This window comes from Dipodomys ordii, unplaced genomic scaffold (genome assembly GCF_000151885.1).
Source record: "Dipodomys ordii isolate 6190 unplaced genomic scaffold, Dord_2.0 Scaffold56, whole genome shotgun sequence".
NCBI classification, from domain to species: domain Eukaryota; kingdom Metazoa; phylum Chordata; class Mammalia; order Rodentia; family Heteromyidae; genus Dipodomys; species Dipodomys ordii.
This window is the reverse complement of record NW_012267272.1, coordinates 8241647-8263280: the sequence shown is the minus strand read 5'-3', so window position 1 is coordinate 8263280 and position 21634 is coordinate 8241647. Positions and strand designations below refer to the sequence as shown.

At 38.8% G+C, this 21634-nt stretch overlaps 2 protein-coding genes across 2 annotated transcripts in view; both read left to right on the top strand.

Annotated features, from left to right (window-relative positions):
* The first annotated feature begins 2553 nt into the window (after window positions 1-2553).
* LOC105989548 (taste receptor type 2 member 38) lies at window positions 2554-3507 on the top strand. Its single transcript, XM_013021652.1, has one exon. The coding sequence runs from the start codon at window positions 2554-2556 to the stop codon at window positions 3505-3507; it is 954 nt and encodes a 317-aa protein (XP_012877106.1).
* An 11160-nt stretch (window positions 3508-14667) lies between these two features.
* Clec5a (C-type lectin domain family 5, member A) overlaps window positions 14668-21634 on the top strand; it is a 10712-nt gene continuing 3745 nt past the window's right edge. Inside the window, exons 1-4 of the mRNA XM_013021654.1 lie at window positions 14668-14860; window positions 15239-15421; window positions 20427-20486; window positions 20785-20963. Coding sequence (XP_012877108.1) covers window positions 15343-15421; window positions 20427-20486; window positions 20785-20963 — 318 coding nt within the window. The 5' untranslated portion in view covers window positions 14668-14860; window positions 15239-15342. The remainder of the gene's footprint in view (window positions 14861-15238; window positions 15422-20426; window positions 20487-20784; window positions 20964-21634) is intronic.

Sequence of the window (21634 nt, the reverse complement as noted above, 5' to 3'; positions counted from 1 at the left end):
CTATCTGTCTGTCATATATCATCTATCTATCATATATGAGATGGGTTCGATTGTTTACAAACATGAGAGACAGGGTAAGTGGCAGAGCTAGGTCTTAACTCAAGTGTCTTGTTCAAGATATACACTCTTACAGAATACTTCAAGTAAAGCTGGGCAGAGTGGGTAGGGAAGGCCCAGAAAGCACCGAGGCTAAGCAAGCAGAACAGGAGTGGAAACCTAGAGGAGGGAAGGCTATCATACAACAGACTGAACACCTTTCCTTCCACACGCACTCATTCCACAAAATGGATAAGGGATTGAGTGAGTTGTGAAGAGCAAGCATAATAAAAGCAGAGAAATTACAGTATTTGCAAGAGTGCAGAAGAGGCACCAGATCGGGGAAAACGTCAGAAAATAATATGCAGTCTCTGAATGATTAGTTCTAAACCATCTGTTGAGTAACTAGCCCGAATTTTCCAGATGCAATCATGAAATCCATTGCTGTTTCCTTTGAGACCAGGGAGGATTAGAGATGCGGGAAGGCCAGAGATTAGCAAATATTTGGTGTTGTTGAAGATGGGAAAAACCTAGACTTCAGAAATTGCAGCCATGTCTGTTAGAACAGATTCCTAGGGATGTTAAAAATATAAAATGTCTTATTATAAATATAATCCAGAAGAATGAGATAAGATGATTAAATTCTTTATTCATAGACATTTATTTCAAAAGATGAAACTTCATTTCAGAGGCCCTGAACAGTTTGATCCGAGCAATGACGTGATCTACAGTGTATTTAATCAGGATCATTGTTGCTTTGTGGAAAACTGGAAAAGGAAGTGGGGATGGAATAATCCATTTCAGACATAGCCCCTTCCCTCCCTGTTGATAGCAAGATGTTAGTTTTGCTCAGATTAATACCTCTTTTGCCAAACACAGTGTCTGGCACAACAAAGACAGATTCAAAAAAAACAACAACAACAGACAAGGGTCTCATATCTAAAATATACTTGAAACTCAAAAAATTAAATCCCCCAACAACAGATCTTCAAAGAAACAACTGCCCAATAAATAAGTGAACTAAAGACTTACAGGGAAACTTCTCTAAAGAGGAAATAAGAATGGTCAATACACACTTAAAGAAATGCTCAACCTCTCTAGCCATAAAAGAAATGCAAATCAAAACAACATTGAGATTCCAACTCTGATAACAACAGATGCTGGAGGGGATGTGGCCAGAAGGGAACCCTACTACATTGTTGGTGGGAGTGTAAACTTGTTCAACCACTTTGAAAAGCAGTATGGAAGTTCCTCAAAAGACTCCACATAGAGCTCCCACTTTTGGGCATTTACCCAAATGATCACAAACAAGACCATACTAAAGCTACCAATACAACTATGTTTTTGTAGCATTATTTACCATAGCTAAGATATGGAACCAACCCAGATGCTCCTCAGTAGATGAATGGATCAAGAAAATGTGGTGTATATATATAATGGAATTCTATGCCTCCATCAGAAAAAATGACATTGCCCCATTTGTGAGGAAATGGAAAGACTTGGAAAAAAATTATATTAAATGAAGTAAGCCAGGCCCAAAGAAACATAGGTCTCATGGTTTCCCTTATTTACAGTAACTAGTATATGTCTGGGACAAGCAGAAAAGGTCAGATAAGATGATGTTAAGCTATTGTTTCTAATGTATTTATAAGGTACCATGTGATTTTGTTGTTGTTGTTGCTTTGTATGTCCCTCCCTCACAGCATAAAACCCTGTTTTCACTGTATTTGATGTAGGTATAATTTGGGGAGGGGAAGGAAAAAAACAAATTGTTTAAATAGGGATACAGGTTGATCCATTGCAACAATGAGATGTACAAAACACTATGTTGAAAAACAATCTTTACAATTTAGGTGGGGAGAATGGGGGGAGTGTAGTTGAGGAGGTGGGAGGGAAGGGATGGTAAGGGAAAAACAAAGGAGGAGGCAACAATGCTGGATAAGAAATGTACTCATTACCTTGCCCATGCAATTGTAACCCCTCTGTACAGTATTTTCACACACACAAAAAAAAGAACTGTGCCGCCGAAGAGATAGAACAAATGAAAATGGAAAGAGACAGCCTATAGGACCTTACTACATGGAAAATCTCTGTTTTGCCTGTTTCCATTTCTCTTGCAACCCATAAACAAATCCTCCTCCTTCCGACCTCCACCCCCATAGATCCAGATGGGCATGCAAAACTGGACCCTAGCTCATTGGAAAGCTGACCCTATCTTGTTTGCATCCCTGATGGCCCTCTGAGGCCATGGAAGAGGAAATTGGCTTTATTAAAAGCTTCTGCATCACCCAAGAGGTCAAACCATGAGTCATCTGCCCTGAAGATCAGCTTTCATGTGTATCTAAGAGATATGCTAAAGCAACATCTCTCTAAGTTCCTGCCAGAGCCTTTTCTGTAAGCCCCTGGGCCAGAGCGAGGGTAAGAGCTGGATGTTGTGTAAAGGATGGCCCTGGTGCCTTTCCTACTGGATGACTGTCCTGAGTCTTAACTATATTGGGCAACTGGAGAAGAAGCATCATGCTGACCTTGACTCCATCCTTAACTGTGTCCTTTGAAGCCAAGATTGGGTTTTTGTTTCTTTCCTTTCTGGAGTTTGCAGTGGGGATCCTGGCCAATGCGTTCATTTTCTTGGTGAATTTTTGGGATGTAGTAAAGAAGCAGCCATTGAGCAGCTGCGATCTTGTGCTACTATGTCTGAGCATCACGCGGCTTTTCCTGAATGGGCTGCTGTTTCTGAACGCCATCCAGCTCACCTGCTTCCAGCAGATCCAACACCCGCTGAACGACAGCTACCAAGCCATCCTCATGCTCTGGATGATCGCAAGCCAAGTCAGCTTCTGGCTCGCGGCCTGCCTCAGCCTCCTCTACTGCTCTAAGATTGCCCGTTTCTCTCACCCCTTTCTGCTCTGCTTGATGAGCTGGATCTCCAGGAAGATCTCCCACATTCTCCTGGGTGCCATGCTTTTATCCTTGGTCTGTGCTGTGTTCTGTATGTGGGACTTTTTTGGCAGATCTCAGTTCATGGCCACCATGGGGTCACCCCTGAATGATACAGAACTCGGTTTGCAAGTTCCAAACCTCCAATTTTTTTACTCATTTCTCTTCTGCAATGTGATGTCTCTCCCTCCTTTCCTATCTTTTCTGGTGTCATCCGGGTTGCTGATTTTCTCCCTGGGAAGTCACTTGAGGACAATGAAGTCCCAAACCAGAGACTCTGGGGACCCCAGCCTGGAAGCCCACGTCAAAGCTCTCATATCTCTGGTCTCCTTTCTCTGCTTCTATGTGCTGGCCTTCTGCGCTGCTCTCGTCTCCGTTCCGTTACTGATACTGTGGCGCAACAAGGTCGGGGTGATGGTTTGTGTAGCGGTGATGGCGGCTTGCCCTGGGGGCCACGCAGCCATCCTGATCTCAGGCAATGCCAAGCTAAGGAGGGCAGTAAAGACCATTCTTCTCTGGGCTTGGAGAAGCTGAAAGGTAAGGACAGCCCACAAGGCAGCTCCCAAGATGCTGTGCTGAGTGAGGCTGGAGGTCAAGTGGAGTCATCCTGCATATGCCTCCAATGTGCGGGAATAATCTTCGGATTCTTCAGCATTCCAATTTGTTTTTGAAACTGAACTGGAAGTTTCTGCTCAATAAGTTGTCTCACTCATAGAAAGGTATAATAGTTAAAACTCTCTGAGTGAGCTGGACAATTATACTAGTCTTGATTCTGTAGGTTAGTTTGGGATAATGAACAAACTCTAAAGGTGAGATCTGCAGGGTGAACTCCGTCGGTGCTATGGTTTATTATCCTTGCTCAGTAGGAGCTAACCCATGAGAAATCACCACTTGTGAAATCACCGCTGAATCTCAAGACAGTATGGCTGGCTTTTAACACGGGTGCTGGGTTCTTTGCCCAAACTGGTGCTCTTTATAATAGTTGAAAATACTTGCTACTGTGGACATTACATCATTTTCAAATGGCACATTTTGCGTGGAAACATAAAATCTGAAAAAGAAAAGCTGAGAACAATGATCATAGCTCCAGCTTCAAAAGACACTACATTAAAAGGCCAAAGGATCCAACAGATAAAGGTCATTTTGTCTGTAAAGACAATGACTCCCAATGGACTTCCACCTGCTGTATGAGAGGTAATGGAGATCTGTGTTCACTGAGTGTCCTGGATTCCACAGTCCTGTGACCCTTCTGACTCTGCTCTGTTAGCTGTGCTAGTTAAGGAACCTGCGAGAAGAGCCTAATCAAAAGGCAGAGATTCTGTCAACTTTGTTTTCCTGAATATATATATATATATATATATATATATGAATTAACCAAAACAACTTCTAAAAAATTTCAGAAGAGAAACTTGAACACCAGACATTAAAATACTGAAAGATTTCAAAGTCATGGGTCACTGGAGGCCCTTACTTATACTAGCTGTGGGTGCTGCAAGAGAATTGCTTTCTCATTTCAGGTACCTTCTGCTCTGGATCCATCTAATTTTTTCTGTTTTCCCAAATAGATTAGCCTTTTCTTCATCTCCGTGGCTACAAGTTTTGTGACTTTATCTGACTTCTTTCACTTTGTAGACACCAAGATTGCCATAGGCTCCCCTCAGAGGCCATGGTCCCCATTCTTGGCTATGCAATTAGATTAGTTAAGAATTTTATTTTTTTAATGTCAATGCCTAGGCTACATTCTAGGTAGGCCAGAAAGACCAAATGTTTAGTCTTTAAAAACTAGACCGCCTAGTTTTTAAGCAGATGATCCAAGCCAAGGTATAGCAAACCAAACTGTATCATTGCTATTTTTTTGCCAGTCCTAGGGCTTGAACTCAGGGCCTGGGCACTGTCCCTGGGCTTTGTTTTGCTCAAGGCTAGCACTCTACCACTTGAGCCACAGCGCCACTTCCGGCTTTTTCTGTGCATGTGGTACTGAGGAATCGAACCCAGGGCTTCATGAATGCTAGGCAATCACTCTACCACTAAGCCACATTCCCAGACCATGTATCATTTCCTTTTAATTCCACTTTCCTAGAGAATTCTGAGGAATATCACAGAAAAGAAAACAGTGGAGACCACCCTTGTTTTCTTTGTTTTTGTGAAAGTTCTCTCTGGAAAGGTGTACATTATATCCATAGCTTTTCTTAAAAACTATTTTCCAGAACAGTTTTAGGTTCACCATAACATTTTTTAAAAAGGCACAAAGCCATCCTACAGCCTCCCCCATTATCAACACCCCCCACACTGTAGCTTGGATAAATTTATAATAGTATGTATTGACCATTGTAATATAACATACAAAATTTTCATTGACCTAAAAATCTTTTGAGCCCTCCCTACTCATCCTACCCACTCTCCCTCAACTTCTGGGACCCGCTAGCCTTGTTTCTTGTTGTTATTGGTTGTGGGGCTTGAGCTTGGGGCCTGAACTCTCACTCAAGGCTAGCACTCTTCCACTTTGAGTCACAGTCCCACTTGCGGTTTTCGGGTGGTTAATTGGAGTCTCATAGACCTTCCTTCCCAGGCTGGCTTCAAACTGCGATCCTCAGATCTCAGCCCCATGAGTAGCTAGGATTAGAGATGTGAGCCACCAGGACCTGGTCCACGAGCCTTTTCACTATCTCCACAGCTACTCTTTTTCATAATGCCATATAGTTGGAATTATATGGGATGTAGCCTTTTCAGATTGACTTGTGCAGATTGTTTTCTAGACATGAGCTTTCAACAACTTTAAGTAAATTCTGAGTAAATCAGATATTGGACCATATGATAAAGGATGTTTTATTTTATAAGAAACCATCACACTTCCTTCCAAAGTGTTTGTACCATTTTATATTCCCACAAACAATGACCAAGAGCCAATATTTGGTGTTCTGGATTTTGATCATTCTAAGAGATGTGTATCGGTATCTTGTATTTTTAATTTACATTTCTTTGATAATGCATGATTCAGAGAATTTTGTCATATGGTCATTTGCATGATTTTATTTTCAACATGATATACTAGAGATTCACCTATAGTATATAAATCACAGCCTATTTATATACCCACAAGTAAGGATCAGTTACTGTGTTGTTTATAGTTTGGAGTTATTATCAATAAACTTCCTATAAACATTTTTCATCCATGGACAAAATTTTCATTTCTCTTAGATAAACACCTAGGAATGAAAACACCATGTCATTAGGTTAATACAAGTTTAACTTTATAAGAAACTACTTATAATAAAAAAGCAAATTAAAAAAGAAACTGCTGAAGAGTTTTCCAAAGTGATCCTGACATTTTTGTTCCAGTCAACCCTGTAGGAGAGTTGCTCTATATTCTCATCAACAGCAATTTGGTGATGTTAGTAGGTTTGGTACAGGAGTTTAAACTCAGGGCCTCAAGCAAGTGTTGTACCACTTGAGCCATTTTACTAGTTTTAGCTTATTTTTTAGATAAGATCTGACTTTTACCAGGGCAGGTCCAGGCCCATGATCCTTCTACCTCTGCCTCCTGAGTAGATAAAATGATAGCCATGTGCCATCACACCTACTGTCAGTCTTTTTAATTTTGGTTATTCTAATGGGAGTGAAATAGTTTTAATTTGCGTTTTCCTGAGAGCAAATGACATGTAGCAAATTTTCATGTTCAGCGTGGTCATTTGTATATCTTCTACTATAAGCTATTTGTTGGCCTATATGCTTACACTGAGGTGTCTTTTTATTGCTGATTTATAGGATTACTTATTAGTGAATTTTAGTATTTGTGTATGTTTTATATATGTATTCATACCCGTTACATGTATATTTATAACAAAATTATATAGAAGTCTGTTTTTCTTATTGATTTGTAGGCATTTGTATAAATATATATGCAAAATATTGACATAATCATGCATGTATGGAAATATATAGATGTATATACATATATACACATATATATGTGTCCTTTGTCCTTATATGTATTTACTTAACCCAGACTATACTTGCCTTTTTATTTTTTTAATTGTAAATTAATGAGAAGAAATTCTGGATTAATAAAATTCAATTTGCATTTTTATCTTTCATATTTGTACTTTTTATGTTCCAAGATGTATCTGCTTGCATCTTACATGAAAAAAGTTCATGATTTTTTTCTCTTTAATTTTAACAAAGTGCTTTTTTTTGTATGTGTATGTGTGTATGCGTGTATGCCAGTCCTGAAGCTTGAACTCAGACCCTGGACACTGTTTCTGAGCATTTTTGCTCAAGGCAAGCACTTCTGACTTTTTTCGTAGTAACTGAAGATAACAGTCTCACTGGTTTACCATCTGGGGCTAGCTTCAAACCACAATCTTCCTTTGAGTAGCTAGGTTTACAGGCATTAGTCACTGGTGCCCAGCTTAATTTTTAAGAGTTTTAATATTTATGTCTGGCTATAGAGTCCAGTTTGAATTAATTTCATATAATCTAGTTATTTGGTTATATAATCCACTTTGAAAGGATGAAGCTTAGTTTTTTGTGTATCCATCTAGGAAGCTTAGAGCCATTTATTGAATCTTTTCAATTCCTCACTAAATGGATTTGACATCTTCATTGAGAAATAACTATATGTTTGTCTACTGTTAAACAATACTTTAATTTCCTTGGTTTTAATTTCCTTTAGTTTCCTTGGTTTCTATAAATCATAAGTCAGTTTTAAAGGCAAATATTGTGAGTCTTCCAAACATACTTTATTTTTCCAAGTTGTTTCAATTACTTTGAATCATGACTTTCATAACAACTGATATGCATAGATAGAGAGAGAAAGGTACATATTATTATTCATAAACACATTCAATCTCCTGTAAATTCATCTATAAACATACATACTTCCTCTTTTGTTTAATCTTACATTTCTTTTAGGGATTTAAAGTTTTCAATGTAAAATTCTTTTAATAACATTATTTCTGCTGGGCGCCGGTGGCTCACGCCTGTAATCCTAGCTACTTAGGAGGCTGAGATCTGAGGATCACAGTTCAAAGCCAACCAGGGCAGAAAAGTCTGTGAAACTCTTATCTCCAATAAACCACCAGGAAACTGGAAGTGGTGCTGTGGCTCTAGCGGTAGAGCACTCGCTTGCTTTGAGCTGAAGAGCGGAGGGACAGCACCCAAGCCCAGAGTTCAAGCCCCACAACTGACAAAAAAAATTATTTCTATGTGTTTAACATTTATTACTGTATATTTAATTACTTAAAGTTTCATTCAATTGTTTGCTACCAGTATATAAAACACAACCTACACTAATCATGTATCTATGGCTTTCCTAATGTAGTAGTAATGCTAGTAGTTGCTTGTAGAATCCCTAAAATTCTTAAACAATCATGCCAACAACATATGAAGCAATTTTACTTTTTTTCTGCTTCATTTTATATCTTTTATTTAATTTATTTTACTTGGCAGAATCTCCAATAAAATATTGTTTAGAGTTAATGTGAGAATATATCCTGGGTTTTTTCTCCATTTTTAGGGAGAAAATATTCAATATTTTATCACTCAGTATAATAATGTCAGCTGCAACTGTTTGTATATTCCAATTATCAGGCAATGAAAAAATTATTTTTACCCTAAGTGCTTAAGCATTATTATCATCAATGAGTGTTGAATTTTATTAAAAGTTCCCTCTACAGTTGGATGCTGGTAGGTTAAGTTTATAGTCCTTGCTATTCAGGAGGCTGAGAGCTGAGCATTGAAGTTCAAAGCCAACCCAAGCAGGAAATTCCATGAGACTCTTTTTTTTGTTTTTGTTTTTGTTTTTGTTTTTGTTTTGTCAGTTGTGGGGCCTGAACTCTGGGCCTGGACGCTGTCCCTCAGCTCTTCAGCTCAAGGCGAGCACTCTATCACTAGAGTCACAGCGCCACTTTCAGCTTTTTCTGTGTATGTGGTGCTGAGGAATCGAGCCCAGGGCCTCATGCATGCAAGGCAAGAACTCTACCACTGAGCAACCTTCCCAGCCCTCGGTGAGACTCTTATGTCCAATTGACAGATTTGAAAAGGCTGTGACTCAAGTGGAGAGTGCTAATCTTAAGCAAATAAGCTCAGGGACAACACCCAGGCATTTACTGATATAGTTCTTTTGTTTTCCTCTTCTATTTTATTAGTTTTTGAATGTCATATAAACCTTGTGTTCCTATGATAAGCTTCACTTGACCATAATGTATTACTTTAAATATTGCTACATTTGATTGGTATTGTTTTATTAAGAATCCATATGGGGGCTGGGAAGCTGGCTCAGTGGTAGAGCGTTTGCCTTGCATACATAAGGCCCTGGGTTTATTCCTCAGCACCACATAAGCAAAAAAGAAAAAATCCAGAAGTGGTGCTGTGGCTCAAGTGGTAGAGGCTAGCCTTGAGCTGAGGAGCTGAGGGACAGCGCCCAGGCCCAGAGTTCAGGCCCCACAACCAGACCCAAAAAAAAGAATCCATATGGGGCTGGGAAGGTGGCTCAGTGGTAGAGTGCTTGCCTTGCATGCATGAGGCCCTGGGTTCGATTCCTCAGCACTACATAAGCAGAAAAAACCGAAAGTGGCACTGTGGCTCAAGTAGTAGAGTGCTCGCCTTGAGCTGAAGAGCTCAAGGATAGTACCCAGTCCCAAAGTTCAAGCCCCACAACCGACAAAAAATAAAAAGTAAAAGAATCCATATGTTTATATGGAACACTGACCTCAGTCTGTCTGTCTCTCTTATATGGAATGTTGATCTCAGTCTGTCTGTCTCTCCCTCTTATTTCCTGCATATTTCAAGGGAAGAAAATTGCCTATGATTTTTATTCCAGATCTGGAAATTAAATTTGCTTTTCTATGTGTACTAGCCAACTAAGCACCGAGGACTTAATTTCCACAATGACTCAACTCTTCATCATATTATGTCTTGGATTCCCAATTAAATGTCTGTGCTAAGCAGACCTCAGAGGTTACTTCTGATGATTTTCCTGTTACCTGAGTTTAGACTATACTTTGGACACAAACATGCACACCTCTAGATTCATCTTGACTCTCAATTCAATCAAGAATTAACACTAACTTTAAGAAACCATTGAAACTACTCAGGTTTTTTTCTACTGTAGTAATAAATATTCTGTATCATAGAACACCTAGACTTCTTGCCCTGTGAGCAGACTGTCCTCTGCCTGGGTCCCTCCTCTGAAACCAATCAAATGACATTGAGAAATGGGGGTACAGGAGTGGGGTCAGAATTCAAGTGAATGATGTAGACAATAGTTTGTATAATGAGAGGGTAGATGTGGGTCACATTACAGAGCCAAATTTGAGCTGAGGCTTTTCATGTTAGTAATCATAATAGAACCTAAAATAAACATAATCAGTAAAGTGGTTTTATAAAGCTATAAATAACACTGTGTAGGATCGATATGAAAGGAAGGAAGATCCATTTGTATTTTAATTACAATGAACAAAAATTTAGTCATGGGTGAAGATAGCAGGAATAGAAAAGTAGGCACAGATATGAGAGCGTTAGGAAAATTATCATCATCTTAGTTCAGTGTCTTAATATAGTGCTGACAGAGAAGAAAGAATCAAACAGGATTTCAGTGGGCATTGTTAATATGATGCAATCATTCATGAAAATAAGGAAGTGGAGAGGGGAAGTTGGCTTCAGTTTTGGAGAAATGGTTAAGGCTGTTACCATTTGGTTAACATCATGTCACCAGCAGATTTTTGGAAATGAAGGACTAACATTTGCATTGCATCATTGCATACTTATGATCTTAAAAGAGATGCTAGTCTGAAAAAAGCGTAAGTTTTGGGTTGGGTTATAAAGTATTGGCAAAGTTAAAAGCCATGAAGTTCCAAGAGGAGCAGGAGAGTAAGAGGTAGTAAAAATGGTAGATATACATGTTTATATGGTTTAGTTAATCATATACATGCATATATACTAGTTATATATAAAGTCAACTGTATACATTAAGATGTATGTATATTGTCTAAGAAAGTACTGTGCTTTTAAAAAGATTAGAGAAATGAGAAAATGAAATCGAATTTTGAGCTTTTCTGTGCAAAGAATGCCCTAAATATACGTGACGTTTTTTGTGTTGTTTTTTGTTTGTTTTTGTCAGTCGTGGAGCTTGAACTCTGGGCTTGGGTGCTGTCCCTCAGCTCTTCAGCTCAAGGTGAGCACTCTACCACTTGAGCCACAGCACCACTTCCAGTTTTCTAGTAGTTTATTGGAGATAAAGGTCTCACGGACTTTCCTGCCCAGGGCTTTGAACCCTGATCCTCAGATCTCAGCCTCCTGAGTAGCTAGGATGACAGGCGTGAGCCACTGCCGCCCAGCACATGACAACTTTTATAGCTATATTAGGGGAATGTCCCAAATCTCTCTCGTGGCAGCTCTTTTCCTAATTACTCAGCAAATATGCTGTGTATACCTGATAGTTATCTATATGTTACATATATCTACACTTAAGGTATAGATAGGGGAAATTGAAAAAGTACCAGTGGTTAACAAATGTATTTGTGTCATTGATTTGCTGAGGTCCAACATTTTGTAAGCTGAAAATACAGGTCAGGCCCTTGGGCATCTCTTAGTCTTAACAGGAAGGCAAGAAAAAGTATACAAAGAACCATCCTACATTCATACACCCCAAAGTTCAAGAACATAGTCATCCATCTAAAACTTTAAAATTTTAAGTGTCCCAGACATTCCAATCTCAGGTTCATAACTGAAATTATTAGCAGCAGGAGCTGATATTTGAATGCTTCTACAGGTTTGTGTCAACATGTGTTTGAATTAAGTAACTGTGTATACAGAGTTTGGTGGAGTATAACCTGAGCTTTCCCACTGCATTATTTTATATCAATTATTTTCCAGTAATCATATTTTAATATTTTTCTGTACTACCTTTAGTTTCTAGATGAGGAAAGTTCAGAGAGAGAATTCAGTCAGGGTAGCATAGTCGGCAATTAAGTGTGAATATTTTGAATTCACAATAGTACTGATCCTTGCAAAATTTGGCTCCGATGAAATAAAGTTTAAATATCAAAATACCTATTAATAGATAAAAGGATACATGTATTTTAAAAGTGATTGTCAATCTCAAAAAATTAAAAGTAGAACTGTCATATAAGCCGCACTTCTACACTGGGAACATATACAAAGGAAATGAGTATCAGTATATTAAGTAGATCTCTGCATTCCTATTGTAGCACTAGTCACAGTAGGTAAGAAATGGAAATAACCTAAGTATCCAATAACAAAAGAGAGGATAAAGAGAATCACACACACACACACACACACACACACACACACACACACACACACACACTATTCATTCAGCCATTAAAAAAATACCAATTCTAAACAAGGATACAGGTTGGCCCATTGTAACAGTGAGATGTAAAAGAAGACACTATGTTGAAAATGAACTTTACAATTTGGTAGGGGAAAGGGGGAGTTGGGGAGGAGGAGGGAAGGGATAGTAGAGGAAAAGAAAGGAGGAGGTAACAATGTTAGATAGCATATGTACTCATTACCTTACTCATGTAACTGTAATCCCTCTGTACACTATTTTTACAACAACAAAAATTTAAAAAGAAGAAAAATGAGGGAAGGGGTAACAACTTTGACAATAATTGTTCTTATTACCTTAAAAAATACCAATTCTCATTTGTTACAACCTAGATATGGAAGACATGTTAAGTGAAATAAACCAGGCACACAGACAAATATTTCATTATCTCACTCACCTGTGAACTATAAATCAACTCTTCTCACAGAAGTAGAGAGTTAAAAGGTGCTTACCAGAAAAAAAATAAGAGGATTCGAAGTTGAAGAAGATTAGGAGGTTGGTCAAAAGGTACAAAACTACAATTAAATCAAAGAATAGTTCTAGGATAGTAGGGAATGTATCAGGCATTTCTGTATAGCTTGCAGAGTGGACTTAGGATGTTCTTCTTTTTTTATTATTGTAAAGGTGATGTACAGAGGGGTTACAGTTACATAAGTAAGGTAGTGAGTACATTTCCTCTTGAACAGTGTCACCCTCTCTTATTTTCTCCCAGTTTTTCCCTCCTGACCCTCTTCTCCCCGAAGTTGTATTGTTAATTTCCAGCATAGTGTCTAGTGAGTATCACTGTTGAATTCATTCACCCTTTGTCCCACCTTTTCTGTGTTTCCCCTTCCCCTCCCCAAATCAGATAAACTTACATATAAGACAAGAGCTACAGAAATCAACAACAGGGACAAAAGGGTAAAAACAGAAAAAAGGACCACGAAAAAAAAGCTCTTGTTTCAGTTTCTTGGAGTCCATTTCAATAAGCATCATTTTACATAATGGTATGCACAGAGCCATTGAGCCTTTGTGATCCTATCCAAAAAAGGTAAATGTTTGAGGAGATCACATGGTGATCATCATGAAGTACTTACATGTAGCCAAACAACAAATTATATATATATATATATATATATATATAGTTTTGTTTTGTTTTTTGCTAGTACTGGGTTGGGGGGGGGAATTAAACACAGGGCTTCTCATTTGCTCACCTTGCTTGCTGTGCTGGTGGTGCTCTATCACTTAAGCCATGTCTGTGGCCCAGCTTGTTGCTAGTTACATAGGAGATAAGGCACTCGGACTTTTCTGCTTAGTCTGGCTTCAAACTGTGATCTTCTAGATCTCAAATGTCTTGAGTAGCTAGGAATATAGTTGTGAGCCACAAGCGCCCAAATTGTTTGATTTTTTGTATGTTAAAGTTGTTAAAGTGATTTTAAATTTAAGCTTAACATGGAAATTATCACTTAAAAATCACAGTTCTTTACAACTTGTACTTTGTACAATGTTCTTGGGAAATCTTGCTAAGGCCCTCCAGGTCCTCTGTTTCTTGAGTCTATTTTAAGCTCTATTTGTACAGGGATTTATCTGTTTTGTAAAGCTTGAAGTTGTAGCACCTTAAATTTGTAGCATTCTTTTATATGTCACAAAATCCCAGGTGGCTTCAATGATAAGATGCTCTATTACATCCTAAGAAACTACAACATCACTAAGAAAGAAAAATTGAAGCCTGCCAATTAGTCTGCCATCTGTATCCATGAATTTCACACTTATGGACCCAACTAACTGATAATTATAAATAATTTCAAAGTCACATCTGTAGATTTCAAAGATGATTTTAAATACATAAGAGCATTGCATAGATTATATGCAGTATAATCTGTGTGCTTGAGAGAGGATTGGCAAGTGATGAGTGCTTTACACACATGTGCACAATAAAGGTGTGTCAGGCCAACATGTGAAGACATGGATCTGAAAAGAATACATGAAGAAATACGAGTTTGTTGTTGTTAGCAGAAAATGCTAGAGAGGGTCGTGAGAGGTACAGATCCAATACCTATTTCCCAAGTGCCTGGAAGAATATCTGATATATGGTAGGCACTCAACATCTGTTGAAAGAACAAATGAGGTGTAGACCTCGCAAAGGAGTCCAAACCGCATGCTGGGAACTATGGACAGTTAACAGAGGAAGTATTAGCACACGTTGAGGTTTTTTCTTTTCCAAATTCTTCTAGAAACATTGCCCTGTGTTATGACTCCTCTAACAGGAACCTCCTCTTGCCCAGCTAGGGATTCCCTTCCTCTCTTTGCCCTGCCTGCTCCCTTTGCCAAGAGCACTGCACAGTCAGAAGCATTCTCTTGGGGATGCTTCCAGGACAAAGCAACTGTGGGGAAGGAAGTCCAATTGCAGAAGACAGTCACTCCCTTTGGGTACGTAGGACTCCGTCTATCAACTTCAAACTGCTTCAGGGCAGGGCTGCTGCCCATTGGACCAACCAGTAAGCCTCTGGAAGACCCTCCTCAGCAAACCAACCACGCTTCCCAAGGAGAGCGCAGGTAAGTCTGGCTGTCTGCACAGACTCTTGGTTCATCCTCTATGCTACACCCTCCAGAGATGCCTGTTCTGCCACTACCCTTGGCAAAATTGAAGAATGTGACTTCTGCAGCTGAAGTTAGTATGGCTAATACTACAAGCTAAAATCTGTGGGAGCAAAGCACATGAAAAGAAACAGGAGAGTTTAATTATTAGATAAGAGTTTGAAGGCCACAGGATGAGGGTTGGGCTAAGACCCAGAGAGGAATAAATGAAGGATAAGCACTGTCACCAGGTTCAAAGGCTCCCAGCCAACAGGAGATCCTGTCCATCGTCTGGGTATAACTGGGTCTCCTCCTTTCACTTCTCAATGGCACAACTGTCTTCCAACCCTCCCTCAGGTGCTCTAGGAAAGAGGTTGACTGAGGGCTGGAGAAAAACAACTTGGTCCCAAAGTTCTCATGCTGCTGCCCTGATCCTCCCGGGCTTCCATATCTTCACCATCATGAACTGGCACATGATCATCTCCATGCTTATTGTGGTGGTCCTTAAAGTGATTGGAATGACCTTATTTCTGCTGCACTGTAAGTATTTGAGCAATTGCTTCCCCTGATTTCCCTATTGTCTTGCTCTTTGATTCTAGTCAGGAGGAAGGGATAAGTGTACAGGTGAGGTCCTAGGTTTCTTCACCTGAAGTCAAGTGACATAGCCTGGGGCCACTGACAATGCCCTTCTCACACGCAATGTGTGAGTGTGAGCACACGCAATGAATCAGGTTCTCTGGTCTACCTTGGAAAAGGTAGTCCACAGTGTATGAGAAAACTGTGTTTCCTGAATCTTACTTGGATAAACTGAGTTTGAAGGGCTTCTTATTGCTGCTAAGATTTGAAAATAGAGTTCTAGTTCAATGATATGGTGATGTTAATAGCTGAACTATGAATGAACAAGATTTAACGTGAGGGGGAAATTTGACAAATTCTATAAACTTTATACACATGTTAATTCATCTCCATGAATTAATTCATAAGAGGAACGCTTCATATCAAAGGATTTCACTGCAATTCAATAAAAGTAGAATCTCTAGGCCCTTAAGCCAATAGCAAAACAAATGAGGAAGGAAATGTGAGTGAGTAGGTCACCGCAGTTGGGTAAGAGTAGTTAGTCTGCCTTGGGTAATGCCCGTCAGTTACGAAAGCAGAAAGGAAATTTCAGGACAAATACGTGAAGATGTCCACGTTGCCACCAACCTGAGTCAGAGAGAATAAGGTTTCCTAAGTTTCAGTACCCTAGAATCCCCTGTGGGCTTGATTGCCACATCCTTTGCGTAGGCACATTTGGAGCTGGCTTTCATTGGCAGGAGGAAGTGTGTGTCATTCCCATGGGGAGCTAGGGAGCAGATGGTGCACGCAAGGGTATTTTCCTCTCTACCATCCAGCCTCCATGAGGGGAATTCTTACAGATCTTCCTCTAGGTCTTCTTTCTGGAAATAAGGATGAATTGTATAGAATCAGTTTAATATAAATATAAATATGTAAATATAAATGTGCTTCTTAGACTCTGAAGTGTAGTCATATAGAAACCATGCAGCACAAAAACCACTGTACTAAGCATGCTAAGTAACGTGGTATGTGTACCTAAAAGTATAGTATACAAGACAGAGAAGAATAGCAAAAACATGATTTTATAAAAAAATAAGGCAAATGTAATAAATCATGTGGGATGTAGAAATAGATGATAAATGATAACTAGCTTGAGAGAGAGATCAGTAGATAGATAGATAGATAGATAGATAGATAGATAGATAGATAGATAGATAGATAGAGATAGATAGATAGATAGAGATGGCTCTTCTATTAAAGCCCCTTCCTCTGAGCCTTTCCTGAAACCACTCTCTCATTTTCTCATATAACACTCTAGTTATTCTTAAGATCTTCAAGAGAAAGACCTTTTCTCGTTCATCTATATATCAACTCAGTACAGTGAGTGTTGTGAACAAAATATTCATGAAACATATGCATATGTATATACATATTATATATGTATGTGTATATATGCATGTATTTGTACATGTATGTTTCATGACTATTTACATATATATGTGTGTTTATATATATATACATATATATATATATATATATATATATATCAGTTTCTTCCAGTTATAATTCCAAAGTAGTTTCTGATGAAAGGTGGGATATTACACATTACAAGGATTCATTGAATCAGGGAATGAAATTAGAAAATGAATGCTAATGTCTAAGTGGGAAAAAATTGTATCTGGGTAAAGTGGCCTTTTCCCATAATAACAAATAACTGAGTGTTGAGTGAAGGTTTGTCCAGTCTTGGAAGCCCACCAATTTGCCTATTGTATTTAAACAGACTCTTCTCTGTTTATAGGAAATCTCTCGAATGTTTACCCAGTTGCTTCATTGCAAACACCCACTAGGTTCTGAATCCTGCTCCAATTAGTCACCATCTTTTTGGGCTGTGAAGGTGCAAATAAGAAGAACACCCAATATCTTCCAGGATTATAAATTTTTGTAGAGGGTTTGAGACAGAAGATAAATGAGAACAACAAAAATATTCTCTAGAGATGAAATCAAAGAACATTTCAAACACTTCTGCTTTGAGAGATACATTGTCCATATTGGGAAGAAGAAAATGGTCAATAAATTATATAGCATGGATAGTTTGCACCTGATCCTAGCAACTTAGGAGGCTGAGATCTGAGGATTGTGGTCCAAAACCTGCCTGGGCAGGAAAGTCTGTGAAACTCTTTATCTCCAATTAACCACATCTCTATCCCAAAAAGCCAGAAGTGGACCTGTGGCTCAAGTGGTAATACAATAGCCTTGAGCAAAAAACCTTAGGGACAGTGCCTAAATCCTGAGTTCAAACATCAAAATAATACATATGTATATTATACACATATACACACATGTACATGTACAGCACATTAAGACACGATGATGCAGTTTTGGGAATGAGTGTAACATTCTTTGTTATCTAGGAAAAAGTAATTTTCTACATAAGCCCACAATAGGCCTACAATTTACACACAAAATGAATTTGTTCTCTTGATATAACATAAACCATGTATGGCTTACTAATATACTATATTTATCTCTCTAGGCCAATGATTCAGTCTTTATTTGTGTTAAATAAGTTTTCAGCTGTTTCAAGTTTTCAAGGTAAATAAAGCTAAAGATTCTTTAGAAAAAAAAATCAGAGAAAATAGCTTTAGTTTTTCTCCATTGAGTATAATACTGGCTGTAGGTTTGTCATATACAGCCTTTATTGTATTGAGGAAGGTTCCATGGATTCCTAATTTTTCCAGAACCTTCATCATAAAGAGGTGTTGGATCTTGTCAAATGCTTTTTCTGCATGTATTGAGATAACCATGTGGTTCTTATCCTTGCTCTTATTGATATGATGAATTATGTTAATTGATTTGTGTATATTGAACCATCTTTGCAACCCTGAAATGAATCCTGTTTGATCGTGGTGTATGATTTTTTGGATGAATTGTTGAAGTCGATTGGCCAAAATTTTGTTGAGAAGTTTTGCATCAATGTTCATCAAAGATATGGGTCTATAGTTCTCTTTCTTTGATGAGTCCCTGCCTGGTTTTGGGATGAAGATTATTATAGCTTCATAGAATGAATTCAGTAGTGAACTTTCTCTTTCAATTTCATTGAAGAGTTGAAGGACTATTGGTGTGAGTTCTGTTTTGAAGGCCTTGTAGAATTCCGCTGTAAAACCATCTGGTCCTGGGCTTTTCTTAGATGGGAGGTCTCTTATTGCTGTTTTTTATTTCAATGCTTGACATGGGTCTGTTAAGATGGTTTAACTCATCTTGGTTTAGTTTCGGCATGTCGATATTTGCTAGGAAAAGGTCCATTTCTGCCAAGTTCTCAAACTTATTAGCATAAATGTTTGAGAAGTATTCCCTTATAATGTTCTGAATCCTGGTTGTTTCTGTGGTGATGTTTCCACTCTCATCTCTGAGTTTATTTATTTGGGTGTGTTCTCTTCTTTTACTGGTAAGATTTGCTAAGGGTCTGTCAATTTTGTTAATTTTTTTGAAGAACCAACTCTTTATTTTGTTGATTCTTTCTATGGTTTTTTTGGATTCTAATCATTTAATTCTGATTTAATTTTAATTATTTCTTTCCATCTACTGGATTGGGTTTATCTTGCTGACACTAAAGCTACCAGCACAACTATGTTTATTACAGCATTATATACCATAGCTAAGATATGGAACCAACCCAGATGCCCCTCAGTAGATGAATGGATCAAGAAAATGTAGTATATATACACAATGGAATTCTATGCCTCCATCAGAAAGAATGACATTGCCCCATTTGTTAGGAAATGGAAAGACTTGGAAAAAATTATATTAAGTGAAGTAAGCCAGGCCCAAAGAAACATAGGTCCCATGGTTTCTCTTATTTGCAATAACTAGTATATGTCTTAGTCAAGCAGAAAAGGTCAGATAAGTTGATGTTAGGGGAATAAACCCCAAGATAAGTATTCAAATTTTTTTGTTTTTTTTTCCTTTCATGCAATTGTTTTTTTAACATATTTATAAGATGATTTCTTTGTTGCTTTGTATGTCCCTCCCCCACAGTATAACCCATGCTTTCACTGTATTTGATGTTGGTATAATTTGTGGAGGGGAAGGGAAAAAACAAATCGTTTAACTAGGGATACCAGTGAACCCACTGCAACAATGAGATGTACAAGTCGTTATGTCGAAAAACGAACTTTACAACTTTGGTGGGGGTGGGGGGAGGATAGGGTGGGAGAAGGGGGAATATGGGAAGGGATGGGAAGGGGAAACAAAGAGGAGGCAACAATGCTTGATAAGAAATGTACTCGTTGGGGCTGGGAAGGTGGCTCAGTGGTAGAGTGCTTGCCTTGCATGCCTGAGGCCCTGGGTTTGATTCCTCAACACCACATAAGCAAAAAGAAAAAAGCCAGAAGTGGCGCTGTGGCTCAAGTGGTAGAGCGCTAGCTTTGAGCTGAAGAACTGAGGGACAGCGTCCAGGCCCAGCGTTCAAGCCTCACAACCGGACCCCCCCAAAAAAATGTACTCATTATCTTGCCCATGTAATTGTACTCCTCTGTATGGTATTCTCACAATAAAAAAATAAAATAAAATAAAAATATGAATGATTTAGAAATTATGGAAAAAATACTCTCTAGAGCTTGGAGTATAAGTGCTTGCAACAACTGTTTAATAATACAGTAGCACTCTTCCAGGGATCTAAATTCCTCCATTACCCTTCTCTCTTATTCTTTTCCCCTCTTGGTTTATCATATCTACCACCACACCAGGAAGAGAGAGAGAGGGAGAGGGAGAGGGAGAGGGAGAGGGAGAGGGAGAAGGAGAGAGGAAGGACATGAATGAGGACTGGGTATTGATCATAGAAAATCGTGTGGTAGTTAGAAGTGTCAAAGAAAGAATCTGAAAAATTCCAGTTCCCTAATCATGGCAAATAGTCACAGGACTCAGCCCATGCTCTGAAGGTCGTATGTTATAGTCACTGTATAGTAACCTTTAACGTTTCTTCTTATTTTAGTCTCACAGATTTTCGGGAACAATAACAATGGCCTCATCCCTACAAGAAGCTATGGAACAGGTAAAGTGTATGGTTTTACACCTCTCCACCCACATCTTTTTGTATTCTGAATTTGATAGTCTTGAATTTTTGCCTCCATTATTAAGGAACTTTTTGTACAAAGAGTCCATAAAGCAAGACTTTCTAGTTTACTCCCTCCAAGTCATTCATGCACAGAGAAACCGATTAAACTGGCTGGAAAGTCTCTCTGGATTAAGACCAATTTGAATCACTGAAATTGCTATAACAGAGCATAATATAATAAAGGAATTGTAAGCATGTAGTAAAATACTGTTCCATCATTCTGTGACTGTTCCAGGGCATACAATCCACACCACTCATTCCCCAAGTGTCTCTTCAGCTTGCCCCAAAGACTGGGACTTGCATCAAGGAAGGTGTTTTTTCTTCTCCATCGGTGAAGAGCACTGGAGCAGAAGCAAGGAAGACTGTGTAACAAAAGACTCTACTTTGGCAATTGTTAACACACCCGAAAAACTGGTAAGAGTGTGGCATGGCAGAGGAAGGCAGCCCACCCTATATAAGCTCGGGGGGGGGGTGGAAATGTGGTGGGCAATGTGGTGGGGTGAAATGTGAGGTAGGGGAAAGAAATGTAGAAATGGCTGTCTGGGAAGTTCAAGCTCCTGGGTCTGAACTTGGGGTTGGAAGAATTTCTAGAGTATGTTCTTCAGCTCCATCTGAGCTAGAAATCCAGATGCTTGACTTCCCTATAAGGCATTGTAGAGGCTAGAATCCTAGGGATGGCACAGGAAATGGCCAGGTGCAGTGGCACACACCTGTAATCCCACCTTCTCAGGAGACAGAGATAGAGAGGATTGAGGTTTGAAGCCAGTCTAGGTAAAAATTTAATAAGATTTCCCCCTCCATATCAATCAAAACTCAGGCATTTCTGGCATGGGAAAGGGAACATACCAGTGGTTCCACATAGGGGACACAAATAAAAGGATTCCAGTTCAAATCTGGCCTCAAGGAAGTAAGATTTTAGGCAAAATATAATTGAAGCAAAAAAAGAGGGGTGGCTCAAGTAATAGAGAACCTGTCTAGCAAGCAAAAGGACCTAGTAAAATAAGAAAGAAAGAAAGAAGAATGAGAGAAAGGAAGAAAGGAAGGAAGGAAGGAAAGAAGGAAGGAAGGAAGGAAGGAAGGAAGGA

What these genes read in the sequence shown, in the direction of transcription:
- LOC105989548 (XM_013021652.1), top strand. Translation starts at nt 2,554, where the DNA reads ATGCTGACCTTGACTCCATCCTTAACTGTGTCCTTTGAAGCCAAGATT.